This window comes from Schistocerca americana, chromosome 2 (assembly GCF_021461395.2).
Source record: "Schistocerca americana isolate TAMUIC-IGC-003095 chromosome 2, iqSchAmer2.1, whole genome shotgun sequence".
NCBI classification, from domain to species: domain Eukaryota; kingdom Metazoa; phylum Arthropoda; class Insecta; order Orthoptera; family Acrididae; genus Schistocerca; species Schistocerca americana.
Window position 1 is genome coordinate 338,943,784 of NC_060120.1, and position 18,836 is coordinate 338,962,619.

General features: G+C 39.7%; 1 protein-coding gene across 3 annotated transcripts in view; it reads left to right on the plus strand.

Moving 5' to 3' along the window:
* LOC124595654 (nucleolar MIF4G domain-containing protein 1-like) overlaps positions 1–15,106 on the plus strand; it is a 122,477-nt gene extending 107,371 nt beyond the window's left edge. For 2 of the 3 annotated variants that reach the window (XM_047134495.1, XM_047134496.1), the window contains exons 9-11: positions 3,604–3,768; positions 13,223–13,354; positions 14,694–15,106. In XM_047134495.1, coding sequence (XP_046990451.1) covers positions 3,604–3,768; positions 13,223–13,354; positions 14,694–14,981 — 585 coding nt within the window. In that variant the 3' untranslated portion in view covers positions 14,982–15,106. The remainder of the gene's footprint in view (positions 1–3,603; positions 3,769–13,222; positions 13,355–14,693) is intronic. The other variant, XM_047134497.1, reaches the window with a different exon arrangement.
* Positions 15,107–18,836: the final 3,730 nt, after the last annotated feature.

The following is an 18,836-nucleotide window of genomic DNA, read 5'->3' on the forward strand; positions in this document are numbered from 1 at the left end:
TAAACCAATATCTGTTAGATCAATTATTTTCATTTTTTTATTTGGTTATTTTACTTATTAGATAGTAAGTCCTTCTCGTTCAACTCATAGAAAGCTGATTGAACTTGGGGGGCCATTAACCAGCTTTCATATTGCTTCATAGTCAGTAGTGCACTAATTAAAAGTGGAATGTTGTACTCAGAAACAAGGAAACAAAATAGTAGTATTTAATTCTTATCAGCTGTGGTAAATGTAAAATGTTATGTTAGTGCCAAGAAGAAATTAGAAATTTACTTTTTTGTATATATTCAAATGAAAAGACATTGCAATGAGCCATAGGAAATAAATAAATACACATATCATTGACAAGACATAGAAAAAATAAAAAAATATTCCCAAGCTATTGTATAAATGTGCTTACTCTCCTCATACCAGAGCAGTTTATTACACTCGAAGGTGCAAAAAACGCGCATTTCTAACCTTGTTGCATGATAGCGTCATAGACTTGATAATGTGTGACATCTGATTCTTCTGTCATATACTCAAACAGGCATTCAAAATCTGTTGTGTATGAGGCGGAACTATGGGCCATATGGAAAAAGGGTGACCCGGTTGAGTCACACAATTTGACTCTTAGTATGATCATGAGGTGTGGCCATTAACTGCATGCGTTGATCTGATGTGAGGATCGATGAACTATACTTGACGGGATGTATCGGGAACATCTTAGGTGATTAGAAAGTTAGTAGACAGGAATACATTTAAATACTTAGCTTTAATTCAGCATCAGCGGTGAACATCAATCTTGACTTTGTACAATAATATTTACAAGTGCAGTTATAGACTGAACTGCGAATACTACTTTGCAATTCTGATTGCTCCACGCATATAGATCAATTGTCAATGCATAAACTGTATGTGGCGCCTGGCTAGTTCATAGCTGCTGACTTAGCTGAAGGCTACGCTAACTAGCGTCTCTGCAAATGAGATCTCTGAAGCTATAACAAGTGAACCATTCCTATTAAAGTCGGCTGTAGAACTGGGCAGTGCGCTAGCTTGTCTCGGAAGACCAGCTGAGTGGCGGCGCTCGGTCTTCTAGTGTCGACAGTGGAGACTTGCGTGTCCAATGTGTACTGACGGACCGTGGCCGATTTGAAGCCTAGCATCTAGCAAGCGTGGTGCATTGCGGTGACACCACAGAATCCATCCACACATGATAAAGTAGTTTATCCATTTGATACTGGCTCAAAGCAGAATCAGTTCCAGGAAAGCTGCAACCAAGAATACTTGGAAGTGTTTGTCAATACGTAAGTCAGTGGAGATTTTACAGATCAAACTCTCAAGTGACGCTTTCTTCCCCTAGAAACTAAAACAATTTGGTTGTCTACATGTTTTTAACAATCTTCAAACAATGGGAGATCCAGGACAGAATAATGATAACATTAGGAAAAGATAGATTTCAGCTCATCATGTAGAGGAGATGTTAAGTTACAGAAAGGCACAACAAAAAGACTGCTGTGCATCTGAGATTTCAGCCACAAGGCCTTCTTCTAAAGTAGAAAACACACAGAGATTCACACAAGCATGACTCACACACGACTGTCTTGGACTGTGTATAGCAACTGCACCTGACGGGAAAACAATACGAGGGTGCTGTGGATAAGAAGGAAACTGGGGCGGGTATGGAGGAGAGAGAGAGAGAGAGAGAGAGAGAGAGAGAGAGAGAGAGCAGGTTAGGGGTGAGGGAAGGCACAGTGCTGCTTGTGGGGCCATGGAGGGATGTGGTGGGGAAAGGATAGGGCTGAGGGTGCAACCAGGAGGTCAGAGAAGTAGAGAAAGGGAAAAACAAATTGTGGGCAGTGCTGGGGTGAGAGCAGGGAAGTGATAGGTAAGTGAAGGACAGGAACTAGTGAAGGTTGAGGCCAGGAGGGTGTTGGGCAGCATGTTCAGCAACTGGGTAGTCCAGCTGTCTCTTGGCCACAGTTTGTCAGTGGCCATTCATGGAGACAGACAGCTTGTTGCCTGTCATGCCCTCATAGAAAGCAGTACAGTGGTTGCAACTTCGTAGCCTGCTTTCACAGGTGGCCCTGACTTTGATGGGATAGGAGATGACTGTGGCTGGACTGTCGTAGGTGGTGGTGGGATGGTGTATAGGAGAGATCTTGCATCTAGGTCTATTGCAGGGATATGAGCCATGCGGCAAAGGGTTGGGAGCAGGGCTGGAGTGGGGATGGACAAGGATATTGTGTAGGTTTGGTGCATGTTGAAATACTACTGAGGAAGGGGTAGGAAGGATAGTGGGTAGGGTATTCCTCATTTCAGGACATGGCAAGAGGTAGTTGTCACCTGGACAGAGAATGTGATTCAATTGCTCCAGTCCTGGGTGTTTCTGAGTCATGAGAGGGGTGCTCTTTTGTGGCTAGATTGTGGGTCTGTGGGAGGTGGTGGGTGACTGGAAAGACAGGGCACAGGAGATCAGTTTCTGTACAAGGTTGGCTGGGTTGAGTAATTTTGATCTGTGAAGACCTCAGCGAGACCCTTGGTATATTTTGAGAGGAGCTGTTCTTCACTGTAGGTGTGACGGCCGCAAATGGCTAGACTATATGAAAGGTAGTTCATGATATGGAATGGGTGGCAGCTGTCAAAGTGGAGGTATTGCTGGTATTTGGTAGGTTTGATGTGGATTTAAGTACTGATGTAGCCATCATTGAGGTGGAGGTCGACATCAAGGGAGATGGCTTGTTGGGTTTGGGACCAGATGAAGTGAATGGGGGAGAAAATGTTGAGGTTCTGGAGAAATGTGCCTTCACAGTCAGTCCAGACCACAAAGGAGTCAATGGTGAATCTGAACCAGTTGAGGGGTTTGGGATTTTGTGGATGGTTAGGAACAGTTCCTCTAGACAGCCCATAAATAGGTTGACATAGAATGGTTCCACGTCGGTGCTCATTGCTGTGCCACAGATCTGTATGTAGGTGATGCCTTCAAAGGAGAAATAATTGTATGTGAGGATATATTTGGTGAAGGTGACCAGGGAGGAGATTGTAGGTTTGGAGTCAGTCGGGCATTGGGAAAGGCAGTGTTCAATAGCAGCAAGGCCATGGTCATTAGGGATGTGGCATCGGTAGTGACAGGCAGTGCGCCATGTGCTAAAGGAAAAGGAACTGTGCTGACTCGGTGGAAAAAATAGTTCATGTCTTTTATATAGGAGGATAGGTTAAGGCTAATAGGCTGAAGGTGCACAGATACTATCTCAAGAATATAGATGACCAAGTAATGCCAGATCACAATAAGCAATGAAGCAAATAGTCACACTAATTACTTGATTATATCTTCAAATCAGAATTGTTGATTAAGCTGCAGGGGCTTCCTCATAGCAGCCTGCTAAGCACCTCTTTAGAATGTCATGCCTTTTCTTTTGAATTTTTTGAAGATATGTGTAGACACAAACACAACAACTGCCCCCCCCCCCCCCCCCCTTACACACACACACACACACACACACACACACACACAGAGAGAGAGAGAGAGAGAGAGAGAGAGAGAGAGAGAGAGAGAGAGAGAGAGAGAGAGACATTTATATTTGTCCTGTTAGATATATTATTACTTTTAAATATTATTTGCAGGACTACTTAGACAGTTTTGAAAAACTGCTGCATTTGGGTCTCAAAAATCAACAAGAAAGGGAAATCATACATGTTACTCTGGACTGTTGTCTTCAAGAAAAACGATATAACCCATACTATAGCCATCTGATTCAAAAGTTTTGTGATTTTGATAGAAAATATCAGGTAAGTTCATATAGCTTACAGGTATTAACATTTTAAATATATTTTCAGTTTATTCCCTTGCTATACAAACTTAGTTGGTTTTATTAAAACTAATATAAGTAACAGTTATCAAGACAGATATCAAGGAAATATCCTGATGAAGCCGTGCATGTATGTTGGTAGAAAATGGTTGTAACATGATCACAATGTGACAACCACTGTATATACCACATAATGAAGTATCTTGTCCAGTTTGGCACCAGTTTGAGTGTGTTATTGTGATTTTTAAAAGAATGTTTTGTGACATGTAGCAACTAACAGAAGAGTGTATTGGGAAGGACAGGAACAGTATTTGAACAACTTTACTTTCCCCATCTGAGTCCAAATTGCAGTTTACACAAATTATACAGTTACATGTTCCTTGCCAATCATTTAGGCACATGCTTCATTTAGACATTATTTTGAAGGGTAAGTAACTATAATGGCCATTTGTGTAAATATATGTATGCCAAGTTCTTCATACTCACAAGTTTCTTCATCTGCACTCTCAGTGCATCATATTTTGTTTTGCTGTACTTCTTATGGAATTATGAGGTTTCTGTCATTGTCAGACAGTATCTCCTATGTACAGTAACTTAGTAAGCAAATTGACTAATTAGAGCATCTATGGATTGTATGTAATAATCTCCATGTTTTTTATATTTAAAGATCTAGTATATAAGTCAGTGCTGCATTAATACTAGTACAGCAGCATCACATGTGACAGAATGACTAACATGGCATTATAACATCTTTTATTTCTTTTAGACACAACCACAGTAGCAAAATTTTCATTGTGGCTAGTTTTTACCATCTCTAGGAACTACTTGAAAGAATTTTGAGGACGCTTGACACACAGCACTCACCCAAAGTAGAGGAAAGCTTAAGCATAAGCTACCCTCTCATCGGCATGCAAAGTGCGTTCATTGTTGCCATGATATCCATATGCCATCACAAGCACTTAAGTCAAAGCACTGCTGTCTGGAAATATGTTAACAAAACTTTGTGTTGACAGAGTAGCTGAAAGCAGCTATGCCTTGCCTGAATAGTTGGCTTAAGTAATAATTGTTTAATACTGTCACTTGCAGTTTCCTTTCCTCCCTCTGACGCATGACATAGTCACTCAACAGTGAGCAGGAGGATTGTGCTGCCAACACTGTGCCTGCAAGATTGTTGTGAATTTTGCTGTTGTAAAGAATTACATGACTGTATTTATTTATCTATATGTGAATGGATTTCATCATTCAAAACAGTGAAAAATTAACAGCTTAAAATTAATTCATGCACAATAGTTGACAATGACTCTTCTTGTAATCTAATTACATTTGTTTTTCTCTTAAATAATTACTATTTCTGTGCGTATTATAATACAGGACTTCTTAAATTAAGTAACCTACTTTAATTCAAGCACTCCATTACCATCTAGAAAAACTTTTATTTTGTAAATAATTTTTTAGTTTCACTTTGAAAGAGAAGATAGTCTATCTTTTATATGTTGTTGTAATTTATTATATAATTTGATGACATTGTGCAATAAACTGCTGAATTTTAATTTTTATTTTTTTCTGTCCAGATGCAAATTATAGACATTTCTAGTGTTCTAACCATATACTAAACAGTTTTTAACATAGTAGATTTTTTCCGTTCTTCTTCTTCTTCTTCTGCATCATCATCATCATATGTAACACTAAAAAATATACACACAAAGGACAGTTAAGATTTTCAGCATTTAAAAAGGTCAAATCAATGAGCCATGCTGCCTCCCTGTGTCATTATATGTATTGCATTTTTTCCCCCAGCTTGAATATTTTTCCTAATTACTCCCCAAAAAATTATCTCTTAAATAAACAGAATGAGAATAAGCAAAATATATTGATCTGATACAGGAAATATTGCATATTGATGTAAGAATTCAGAAGGCATAGGATGCCGTAGAGATTCTGTTACTAAGTGTTTTTACATGCTGTTCCTACCCCCACAGTCAACATGCATTCCAAGAAATTTTGTGCCTTCCACACACTGTATTACTTCATTATTTATTTTCAGGTTGTTATAATCTGGTTTTCTGTCCGTGTAGTATTATGCAGTATTAGCATAATTACATTAATGTGAGTATTAGTGTCATGTAAAATAGGTAAAAGCAGTGTAAAAAGTATTCTTTTCTTATTTCACCTACACTCATAAATTTAGAACTAATTTTAGGCACAAGAATTGTACAAATAGAATAACATAAATTTCTTTTCCATTTGTTTCATTGTACCTAGTGTTAAAATCAGTCAGTCCTTTGCGATAAGTATGGATGTTGCTGCAGTTAAATATGGAGTATTTGTGAAAATGGTTGGTTATGCTTTCATTGAGATGACTGCAGTGAGGAAGAGAATGGGATGATCAGCGGGTCTCTTTCACGGAATTGGACAAGTAGGTTATGCCAGAAAGACCAGAAAATTGAGGAACAGGAGGTGAATTTTTGTGCCCTTCAGACAGTTACAAAATGCAAAAGTTGCTGAAGGGCAGAAAAAGAGGAGGAGTGCTGGGAAAAGGTGGCAGCAAAGGGTGAATTAGGGAAAATTTTCTTAGCAAACTCAGTTTTGCTTGCTATCAGAATTAGAGAACAAAGAGCCTTGTACAGGTGTTGAGAAATGTAGGGCGCATCAGAACAATGGTAAGACACTTAGTGATAAGTCAGGTGAAAATCAGAATAGGAAAAGAACAGTTCAGCTGCTAGGTAGCAGCCATGGGAGGGGTGCAAGCAGGCAGCTACAGGGAACATTACGTGCAGTGTGCCAGGTCACAGTTTTTTTTTTTTTTTTAATACCAAGTGCCAGTATTAGCGAGGTAACAAATAACTTAGGACAAATGCACAAAACGGGAGGACGGCGGTTCAATCCCGCGTCCGGCCATCCTGTATTAGGTTTCCCGTGATTTCCCAAAATCGCTCCAGGCAAATGCCGGGATGGTTCCTTTCAAAGGGCACGGCCGACTTCCTTCCCCATCCTTCCCTAATCCGATGACCTCGCTGTCTGGTCTCCTTCCCCAAAACAACCCAACCCAACCCCAAATGCACAAAAATTCTAACAAAGATGATCAGGTGTTAATAGATGGTGGAGTTGGAAACGGCTTGGCTCAAAATGAAAAATATGGTAATAGGGGTGACAAAGTAGGAGCAGCTACTGAGCACACAACTGTGGGTTTTGTGGAGCCCTGACCAGCACTGGTTTTACTCAACTGTAAAGCGAGGAAACATGGACCTGAGGCGACTCCTTCAGAAGGATGCAAAATCTCATATTGGTAGTGTTCAGTAGTTTGCATGAAGACGGGGATATACTTCACATAGCCTACACTTGAATGGGAGGAGTAAGGATAAGTTAGCAGGTCTATTAGCAGATAACATAAGGGGGCATCAGCACACAAAGGCAAGTTCCTGTGGTTATTGGGGTCAGGTGAGAAACCAGCATGTGAAATCAACTTATTTCATCACAATATTTGAGAGGTAAAAAATAAAACAGATGAATTGTTAATTTGTTTGCAAGATCTTAATAGGTGGAAAGAAATTAATGTCATTTGTCTGCCTGAACACCATATGACCCAGGCATAGAAAATCTTACTGTTAGTGGTTTAAGTTAACTGCACACTCATGTGGATTCAATATAGATAAAGGAAGGGTTGTCACATCTATAATAAAAGAGATATAAATACAGACATGTGGAAATAAGTAAGTTCTATATAAATCAGGATACAGAAGTATGTACTTGTGAGTTACTATTGGAAAACGTAATATTTGTGATTATTATTGGGATAATTGATAGGAAAACTGATGTAAGAGGGCCTTTTAGCCATTTGAAACTTGAAATCGGTCATAAATTTCCCTGCCCAGGTTGCTCAAAATAGTAGGACCCTTATAGATAGTGTATTCATTTCAACAAACAGAACTTGAAGAGAGACATAACTTATCTAGTGGTAAACAGACTCTTGGATCATCACGATGCACAGTTAATCACTTTATATCTCGTAGCTCCATTTACAGTTCAGGAACACTCTAAGTAAACAGTAAGGCTGATTAATGACAAAACTACTGAAGATTTTAAATGAAGCTAAAAAATGTTGACTGGGGTGAAGTTACAATGAGCCTTATTCTATCTCTAAATTAAGCATTTTCCTTAATGAGTTTGTATCTATTTTTGAAGGTAGTTTTCCTATAAAGATATTTAAATGTAATAACAGCAAGTCATTAAAGAAACGTTTGATCACTGCAGGTATTTGAATCTCTTCACGATGAAGAAAGGACTTGTTCTGGCTATTTTGTACAATTAATAACTTAGGAATACTTTCTTATCATAAACAGCACCATAAAGTATTTAAAAAGTGGTAAAAAAAGTCCAGGGGTGTGCACATCTTGTCTGAAATTAATAGATCAGATAACTAAATAAAATCAGTATGCAATATTGTTAAAAAAGAGTCAGGGAAAGAAGTTGTAGAAGATGACAGTGTTTATGTTAAAGAGAATGTGAGTGTTGTAAAAGACAGTTCACATGTAGCAGATGTTTTTAATAAACAGTTTTTAAAAATAGTTGAAAAAATTGGTGCAAATATTTCAGAAGAGAAAGAAAAAAAAGTACACTGAAGAAACAATACAGAGGACATTTAGTGAATTAAAAATTAATCTCACTTTCATGTCGGAACTTACGGAAGATCACTATGATTCTAAAAAGTAAAAGTTCATATGGAGTGGATATCATCTTCAACAAGATACTACGCAGTTGTGGCCTTATAATATGTAATGCTCTTAGTCTCTCATGTAACGCTTCATTAACTCAAGGTGTTTTCCCAGAGAGATTGAAATATGCCACTGTTAGGCCCCTAGTGTCGCTCCTTGCATCATTTTCTAAGATTTTTAAGCAGGTAATGTACTCCAGTGGTGTCACCCATATGTGTAGTAATGGGATACTTAGACAATCACAATTTGGATTTCAAAAGGCTATACTACTGAATCACCTATTTATACATTTCCTGAGTGTATATAAATCTTTGAATGGCAAAAAAGTCACAAATTGGGATTTCTGTGACTTATCAAAAGCATTGGATTCTGTCAGTCATAATATTCTATTAGAGCAGTTAACAATATTAGAGAAGGAAAGTTGCTACTCACCATATAGTGGAGATCCTGAGTCGCAATAGGCACAACTAAAAGATTCACACAATTAAAGCTTTCAGCAATAGACACACATACACACACGCACAAACACACTCACGCAAATGCAACTTGCACATAAATCTGCAGTCTCAGATAACTGAAACCACACTACGAGCAGCAGCACCACTGCATGATGGGAGTGGCGACTGGGTGGGCGTAAGGGTAAGGAGGAGTGGGGAGGGGGAGGGATAGTATGGTGGGGGTGGCAGACAGTGAAGTGCTGTAGTTTAGATGGTGGGCAGGAGAGAAAGTGTGTGTGTGTGGTGGGGGGGGGGGGGGGGGGTTAGTAGCGGAAAGGAGAGAAATAAAAAGAAATTAAAAGACTGGGTGTGGCAGTGAAATGACGGTTCTGTAGTGCTGGAATGGGAACACGGAAGGGGCTGGATGGGTGAGGACAGTGACTAATGAAGATTGAGGCCAGGAGGGTTACGGGAATGACAGATGTATTGCAGGGAAAGTTCCCACCTGGGCAGTTCACAAAAGCTGGTTTTAGTGGGAAGGATCCATATGGCACAGGCTGTAAAGCAGTCATTGAGATGAGAGACGTCATGTTTGGCAGTGTGTTCAGCAACAGGGTGGTCCACTTGTTTTTTGGCCACAGTTTGTCAGTGGCCATTCATGCGGACAGACACCTTGTTGGTTGTCATGCCTATATAGTGGTTGCAGCTTAGCTTGTAAATCACATGACTGGTTTCATGGGTAACCCTGCCTGTGATGGGATAGGTGATGTTAGTGACCGGACTGGAGTAGGTGGTGGTAGGAGGATGGATGGGGCACGTTTTGTGGGGTATGGGCCATGAGGTAAGGGATTGGGAGCAGGGGTTGTGTAAGGATGGACGAGTATATTGTGTAGGTTTGGTGGACAGCGGAATACCACTGTTGGCCGGCTGGGAAGGATAGTTGGCAGGACATTTCTCATTTCAGGGCACGACTAAAGGTAATTGAAACCCTGATGGAGAATGTAATTCAGATGCTCCAGTCCTGGATGGTACTGAGTTACGAGGGGAATTCTCCTCTGTGGCCAGACTGGGACTTCGGGAGGTGGTGAGAGACTGGAAAGATAAGGCAAGGGAGATTTGTTTTTGTACAAGGTTGTGAGGAAAATTATGGTCAGTGAAGGCTTCAATGAGACCCTTGGTATATTTTGAGAGGGACTGCATGTCACTGCAGAAGCGATGACCACAGGTGGCTAGGCTGTACAGAAGGGACTTCTTGGTATGGAATGGGTGGCAGCTGTTGAAGTGGAGGTATTGCTGGTGGTTAGTAGGTTTGATATGGACGGAGGTACTGATGTAGCCATCTCTCAGGTGGAGGTCAACATCTAGGAAGGTGGCTTGTTGGTTTGTGTAGGACCAGGTGAAGCAAACGGGGGAGAAGTTGTTGAGGCTCTGAAGGAATGTGGATAGGGTGTCCTTACCTTCAATCCATATAGCAAAGATGTCATCAGTGAATCTGAACCAGGTGAAGGGTTTAGGATTCTGGGTATTTGGGAAGCATTCCTCTAGATGGTTGGCATGGGATGGTGCCATGTGGGTGCCCATCACCATACCCCGGATTTGTTTGTAGGTAATGTCTTCAAAGGAGAAGTAATTGTGGGTGAGGATAGAGTTGGTCATGGCGACTAGGAAGGAGGTTGTTGGTTTGGAATCCATAGGGCATCTGGAAAGGTAGTGTTCAACACCAGTAAGGCCATGAGCATTAGGAATGTTAGTGTACAGGTAGGTGGCATCAATAGTGATGAGCAGGGCACCGTGCGGTAAAGTGACAGGAACTGTGGAGAGTCGGTGGAGGAAATGTTTGGTATCTTTTACATAGGAGGATAGGTTCTGGGTAATAGGTTAAAGGTGTTGGTCTACGAGAGCAGAGATTCTCTCACTGGGTGCACAGTAACCAGCTACAATGGGTCGTCCTGGGTAGTTGGGTTTATGGACTTCAGGAAGAATGTAGAAGGTGGGAGTGCGGGGAGTGAGTGGTAGGGGCAGGTAGAGAGGTGGACTCTGGGGAGAGGTTCTGGGCTGGGCCTAAGGATTTGAGTAGTGACTGGAGATCCTGCTGGATTACTGAAATGGAGTCACTGTGGCAAGTTTTGTAGGTGGAAGTATTTGACAGCTGATGGAGTCCTTCCGCCAGGTAATCCTTGCGGTTCAAAACAACGGTGGTGGAGCCTTTGTCTGCAGGTAGGATTGTAAGGTCAGGATCAGTTTTTAGGTGGTGGACTGCAGTTCTTTATGCGGATGTAAGGTTAGTTTGCATGTTGAGTGATTTGGGGAATGATGGTGAGGCAAGGTTCGAGGTTAATAAATTCTGGAAAGTTAACAGGGGGTGGTTTGGTGGCAGTGGGGGTGGATCACAGTTGGAAAGAGGAGTTAACGCAAGGTTCAATATTGGTCATTGGTTGAGTCTGATTGGTTGGGTTGGTGGCAAAAAAGTGTTTCCACTGTAGGGACTGGGAGAAGGAGAAGGAGAGAAGGTCTTTAACAAGTCCTGCATGATTGAATTTGGGAGTGGGGCAAAAGGTGAGGCTTTTGGAAAGGACTGATATTTCTGTGGGACTAAGGCTTCTGGAGGAAAGTTTCATGACTGTGTTGCGGGTCTGTTTAGGTTCTATGTTGAGGTGGGAGGGAGTTTTGGAGGGTGGGGTAAGCGTAGTAGGTCTGCGAGACAGGGTTTGTCACCTAGGAGGGGATGTGGCGGAGGTTTGGTTGTTGTTGTAGAGGTGGTGGACAGTGGTACTCCGAGGTGGGAATAGGAAGTGAGCAGGATGGAGAGCTTTTTGAGGTGGCGTTGTGTATGTTGCTCAAGTTCCTGCAGGGCAAGAGTTTCAGTGTGTGTTATGGGTTCCAGGAATTTGGGATTACACAGCAGGAGAATTTTGCAGATGGAGAGAAGGTACTGCAAGGAGAATTGGGCTCGGTTGATATGGTTTTGCAGGACAATGTTGGTAAGGGCTTAGGATTGGCGGAGTCTGAACAGGTGAAGGTCATCGTGGAAGGAGGGGTGGCAACCAGAGATGGGTAATTTGATGGTAAGGCCATTAGGGGGTATTTCATGAGCCAAGCAACAATGCAGGAACAGTATGTGGGAGTGGGATCTGACTAGGGATAAGGAGACTTTTCTGTATTGACTCAGATGGAAGGAGCAAGGATCCAAGATGGTGCAAAAAATGTGAAAAATTATGCAAAAAAGTAGAATTACATGCAAAAAATTACGCAAAATACACCCAAATACATGTGAAAAATCAGAGAAAGGACAAAATGGATGCACAAGGGGAAAAAACGAGGTGAAATCTGATGAGGACGATAGCATTTGCACTGTGTGGTGAGTAGCAACTTTCCTTCTCTAATACTGTTACATTCCATCCTGGATTTTCCATTGTTTTATTAGAGAAATTAAGTTTTTATGGAATACGTAGTTCAGCGAATGCCTGGTTTAAGTCTTAATTAAGAAACCAAATGCAGAAGGTTACATTAGGCTGATCGAGTAATACAAAGAGCTTGAGAAGAGCAAGCAACTAATGGGTGCTAATAACTGGACAACAGATGCTGTGTGTGCTTGGTGCGTCGTAACCATACGGCAAGGTGTGACTCACCAGTCTAAATCTTGGAGAAATGTGTTTCTGAAAACTCTGTCTATTTGCAAGCCTAATCCTTTCATAGGAAATATAATTTTGAAATATGAGTTTATGGTCATATCTGAGCTAAGCTTACTGGGCCTTGAAATTTTTAAAACACTACATCACATATTTGTTTTAGGTGGAGTAAAGATAATATTAGTGTCTGGGTATCCTCACAGATGGTAAACATGTAGTACGGGTGCTTGACCACTAGACCCACACATTTGTTTTAATACATTATAAGAGGAGTTTATTATGTTGTAAAGTATTGGAAGGTGTGTACTGTCCCGTGAAATAAACATAATTCTAATCGCTGTTTTTTTACACTATATTGGTACTTACTTCCTGGTTGATTTTGGTACGTTAATGATTTGGTGAACATTTACAGCAGAGGTATTTGTTATTCTGTAGCCTTTTCCACACTGTTGCTCCTTTAAAAGTTGTAAAGTTCTACTTTTAGACATCCTTGATTTTACTATATCGGTTATTCATTATCTTTTAAGTTTAAAAAAATAAAAACTTTAGTTTATAAAAATAGAAGTTATGTAATTTATATGTTTGTTTATTATTGTTGTTTATTGATATCTTACCTTTCTCTCATCTACTAAGAATATAAATTATATTTGATGCAGATGATAACTCAGTGTGCAGTGTGGGATAAACTAAAAGAATTAAGCAGACTGTCACAGTTTCAAGTGCCAAACCTAGCACAGCTGCTTATTCATCTCTTCATCAACAAAGGCTTGGCTCTTTCAACCTTGAAGGTATGTCAGAAAAAGTGAAAGGGATTGACTTAGCAGTTTATATTTTTGATGTTGTTTGCTGAATTTGTATGAAGAGTATAGTTGACAAAATGCTTTTTATTCAGAAAGTGGCCTCAGAATTTGACATCTATAAAGGTTTGATCTACCAAGCACGTGCTGGAAGTAATGAAGTTTGTACTAAAATTATATGAAGAAACAAGAAACATTAATTGTTCATATACAATCAAGTTCAATATCAGATAACTTAACAAACATTTGCTAAAATGTTATACTAATTTTGTAAATGAAAAACACTGTATTGCGTACATTCTGCAGATTTAATGTTTTGTTAACTGGTTTTCAGTTTCCAACGCCACCATCAGACTCTAACAGTTAAACTCTGATGATGGCCTTGTAAAGTGAAAACCAGTGAGCAAAATAAATTCTGTGCAATATACAAAATATTGTGTTTTACATTTACAATTATGTTATTCTTCCAAAAAGAAATGCAAAAATCTGTTAACATTATCCCAGTCTGGTCACTCTGGGGAAGGTCACTCATCATTTTTCTAGATAATCTTAAATTCCAGTGTTATGTATAAACTAAAGGTGTTTTTGACTCCTTCCATGCCTTCATATTGTGTGAGCAAATGTTCTGTATTTAATAATATTGTCCTGGGGTAAAAAAAATGAATGCCAAGAAAGATAACATTTTTCAGGCGAAACCTTGCAATCAATGCCAGCTGCTTTCTTGGTCATTATAGTTTACTTTTCAACTTCCTCCATTGTTCAGACTTACAATAGTCATCCAATCTCTGATAAGAGAGATTCAAGCTACATGTAATTTGTTCTGAATAAGTTCAGTCCTTACTGTAAGCACAATGCATATTGCATTCACTTAACTCAGAACAAGATACTCCCCTGGAAAATAAACGTTTAAATAACTGTGTGTTTTGAGCTGCCATTGCCAGGAAAGCTAATAGATCCAATAAATGCGATAATGATCTCCTCCATATCTAGTAATTCTCCATCTTTAGTCAATTTTCTTAGTTCTTAATTAACACAAGATTAAGGAAGTTTGAATATGTCAAAACTGCAGTTGCTACAAGAAATTTGACTGATAAGACAGGATATTTAGTGGTAAATAAATACATATGATTACAAGGATGGAATAATGCTTAAGACAGATCAGGGCACTTTCTGCTGCCTACATTATTGCTCTTTTTGAATTCTCTTGATTTTAACTATGAAATGCTATAAATTTGTTATTAATTTATTGAACTTTTTACCATAAACTGTTTTAGATTATGATACAAAAATCTGATGTCAAACATGATTCATTACTGTAAGTTCATTTCAGGTAATTAACTTTGGTGAGGTGAATAAGGCAACTGTGCACCTTCTACGTCAGATTCTGTTGGGAATCTTACTCCATGAATCACAGGACAACATGCAGGAAGTATTTTGCCGTGTGTCATTGTCACCAAAGCTCCAAATGTTTCGAGAAAGCATGAGAATTTTTATAAAACATTTTGTGCTGAGAAATTCAATGTCTCTACCAACATCACAGTTAACTCTTTTGAATCAACGAGCTGAAGTAGTTGACAGAATCTTATCTACAAATATGTCAAAAATAAGACCCACTTAATTTTTAGCAACAGATGTACATAGTTTTGATAAATGAATTATTTATAAGCTTTTTGTAATATATTTTCATAAGTGTACATAATAAAGTACAATATTATCAGTGTCGTTCTCAAGCTCTGCATTTTACCAACGTGTATGTTCATGTAAAAAAAATGTAAATAAATATTAGTTGTCCCCTACTTTAGATGCATATGACTCAGAAAATCATTTATCAAACATATTTAATGAAACAAATGTGTCAGTCCCTGTATCATCACGATTTGTGGGATGGAGAACGAAAAGGGACCTCTTATTGGAGAAGTAAAATTTTCATTACAGGCAAAAATGTTTGATAATGTCTAAAATATCTATTCTCATTTTTGTATATTGCAGTAATTTTAATTCATTCTGTACAGACTCATATCATTCTGTACACACTCGTATTGATTGGAAATTTTTTTAATGCAACAGGACTCAATAACTTCCGGGCTGACAGGCTATGGTCGATGTATAAACTCTCCCCTGACGTTTTGTCTTTGACTGCAGGAGACATCCTCCAAGATAAAGTGGCGAACTGCAAAGTGAACTTGAGGAAGTGCTGATTATGTAGGCAGTACAGAGGACGCCTCTGTCCATCATGTGGCGTTGGCTATGGTATTGTCTTTGGTAATGCCAACATTCTCGATTCAAAGTAATCGATTGTCATGTTTTCGGTGCAATGCTGACATCCAAATTTTATCCAGTTTAACATCTTCCTCTTTCCTGATAAAATCTGTGCCCATACTAATGAAAAGAAGGAAAACCTTGCCGTTGGGCAGCTGTTGTTTGTCGTTGCTCCTGATTCTCTGTCTAGAGCGAAGAATGATTACCTTCCTGGTAAACAAGTTCTGCTATGGCCAATTTATCCATGTGACCCAGGTGGTAATTCCTCTTATGTTCAACAAGACGACTGTTAACACTTCTCTTTGTGGTACTGACAAACCTGTCCACAACTACAAGAAATTTTACATAATCCCGGTGTAGCCAAAGGATGTCATGCATCTTTTGCTGGCGTTGAATATTCTTTTATTTTCCTGATGGGTCTGAAAACAGTTTCCACCCCATACTTGGTTAACACTTTCCCAATGTGATATGTGACCATACTAATGAAAAGAAGAAAAACCTTGCCGTTGCGCAGCTGTTGTTTGTCGTTGCTCCTGATTCTCTGTCTAGAGCGAAGAATGATTACCTTCCTGGTAAACAAGTTCTGCTATGGCCAATTTATCCATGTGACCCAGGTGGCAATTCCTCTTATGTTCAACAAGACGACTGTTAACACTTCTCTTTGTGGTACTGACAAACCTGTCCACAACTACAAGAAATTTTACATAATCCCGGTGTAGCCAAAGGATGTCATGCATCTTTTGCTGGCGTTGAATATTCTTTTATTTTCCTGATGGGTCTGAAAACACTTTCCCAATGTGATATGTGACCATACTAATGAACAGAAGAAAAACCTTGCCGTTGGGCAGCTGTCGTTTGTCGTTGCTCCTGACTCTCTGTCTAGAGCGAAGTGCTCTATTTATCTCCTTGCTAGAATAACCTTTCTTCATGAAAGTCGACCATAGATGTTCAGTCTCATCTTTTAAATGAACAGTTTCACAAATTTTGTACCAAGGTTTTTATTACACCTCTTTTTTTTTCTAGGGTGATGGTCTGAATCTTTATGCAGGTAACAATCAGTATGTGTGGCCTTTCTATACAGCTTATGACCCAGTGTTCTGTCCCGTTGTGTAATCACAGACCCATCCAGAAAATTCAGTTGCCCATTACTCTCCTTCTTCATAGTAAATTGGATTTTCGGATTAATGTTGTTTAGACGTGTCAGAAAGACATCCAACTCCTCTGCTCCATGTGTCCATATTACGAAAGTGTCATTGACATAGCGATACCATATGGCTGATCTCTTACTGGCAGTCTGCAATACCCATTGTTCAAAAGTCTCCATAAACAAGTTAGCCACTGCAGGACTAAGAGGACTGCCCATAGCCACTCCGTCCACCTGTTCAAAAGTCATTATTGATTGAAAGCAGGTTGTGGCGAGACAGTGTCGGAATAATGCCACAATATCAAAACTAACAAGGATATCATCTTGGCCCACACTCATTTCCTCTAACTTGTCAATGAAATGAGTCGAATTTTTAATATGACTGTCAGTCCTACCAACATAAGGTTGCAGCAGCGAGGCAAGGCGTCTAACTAACTCATGGGTGGGACTGCCTACAGGGCTGACAAGTATCCTCAGTACATCGACTACGGCCTATCAGCCCAGAAGTTTTACTTAAAGACAATACAGGCTATGTAACCCTACATTGTATGATCAGGACTCAATAATATCATTAAAAGCAATCAATGTCAGTCTTCTGAAAAAGGGCCTCGTGCCATTATGGGGAAGTAACTTTGGCCCTACAAGAAGCCCTTTTCTAAATCTCACATCTGTTTATGAAATTCTGCACAAAATTAGTATCATCTAAATTTTATAGGTATTTTAAGGAGCTTTGTGTAAAAGAAGACTGTTTTATGAATACAATAATGCCAAACAAGACAAGTGGTCCATTTCATATGAGAACTGTAAATGCCTACAGATGTTATCAGTTTGCAGGTGGCAGCACTAAAATCCCAGTCTTGCAGACATTACTGTAGCAATAAAAACCTGCACCTACAACAGATGTTGATTCCGCTGTTGCTGCTAGAAATGAAAAAGGTGAAGCTGCTGTGAATACATGTAACTGGCTAAATGTCTTGAAGAATAGTATGGGTAACAAAGTACTTAACATAACTAAATATATCCAGCTATGTGCAGTTAGGAAGTTAGATGGAGGGTAGAAGTAGAAAGACTGCCCTACCCTCTCTCCACCTCTTCCCTGCTCACTCCCATAGGCAGAACTGTGCCGTCCCTCATCCTATCCTGCTATCCCTCCCCCTCCCCGCTCCAGCCTCTTCCTCACCTCACCTTCCACCTGGCTGCCTCTTCCATCATGCGCTGCTGCTCACAATCTGGCTTCAGCTGCCAGAGTCTGTGGTTGTGTGTGAGTGAGTTCGCGCGTGTGTGCGCGCGCGCAATTGTGTGTGTGTGTGTGTGTGTGTGTGTGTGTGTGAGGGGGAGTGGGGGTATTTTTGACATAGGCCTTGTTGGCTGAAAAATCACTTCCTTACAGTCTTTTTGTTGTGCTTATCTGCGACACAGCATCTCTGCTATATGGTAACAACTATCCTTTTCATATTATTCTTACATTCCATCCTGGATTTTCCATTATTTACATACATATAATTACTTATATAGTAGTGTGGCCTGTTTTCTTTGGCACCAGCTACCTAAATTCTCCTTCGTGCCTTTACCAGGGCATTTATTGACATCATTACCTGAAAAAGAAACTTGATAACAACTTGTAAACTAAGAAAGTACTCACTCCATGGCTTACTAACATATCATTTTTCTTCTAACACGCATATCTTTTTACTTTAAGTATGTGGATGTGTAAATTTATCAACTCCTTTTTAATTCTTAAAACCAGTCCTTCTTTCATAAGAGTGCAAATATTCAGAGCATGTCCATCATTTTGATTTACCTTTTTCAGTCCTTACATATTCGTACTATGATTACACGTGCGATTAATAAGTGTTGTTGTAGATGGCTACAACCTCAGTATCTTTTGTAATTTATTCAGAGTGTGACCGTACTGCTACAATTATTCTTTGTTTCATTGTATATAGAATATCCAGGATGGAATGTAACAATATTATGAAAAGGGTAGTTGCTACTTACCATATAGGCTTCAATTGCCAGAGACTGGTCATATGTGTGTGAGTTGCATTTTTGTGTGTGTCTGTCATCTAC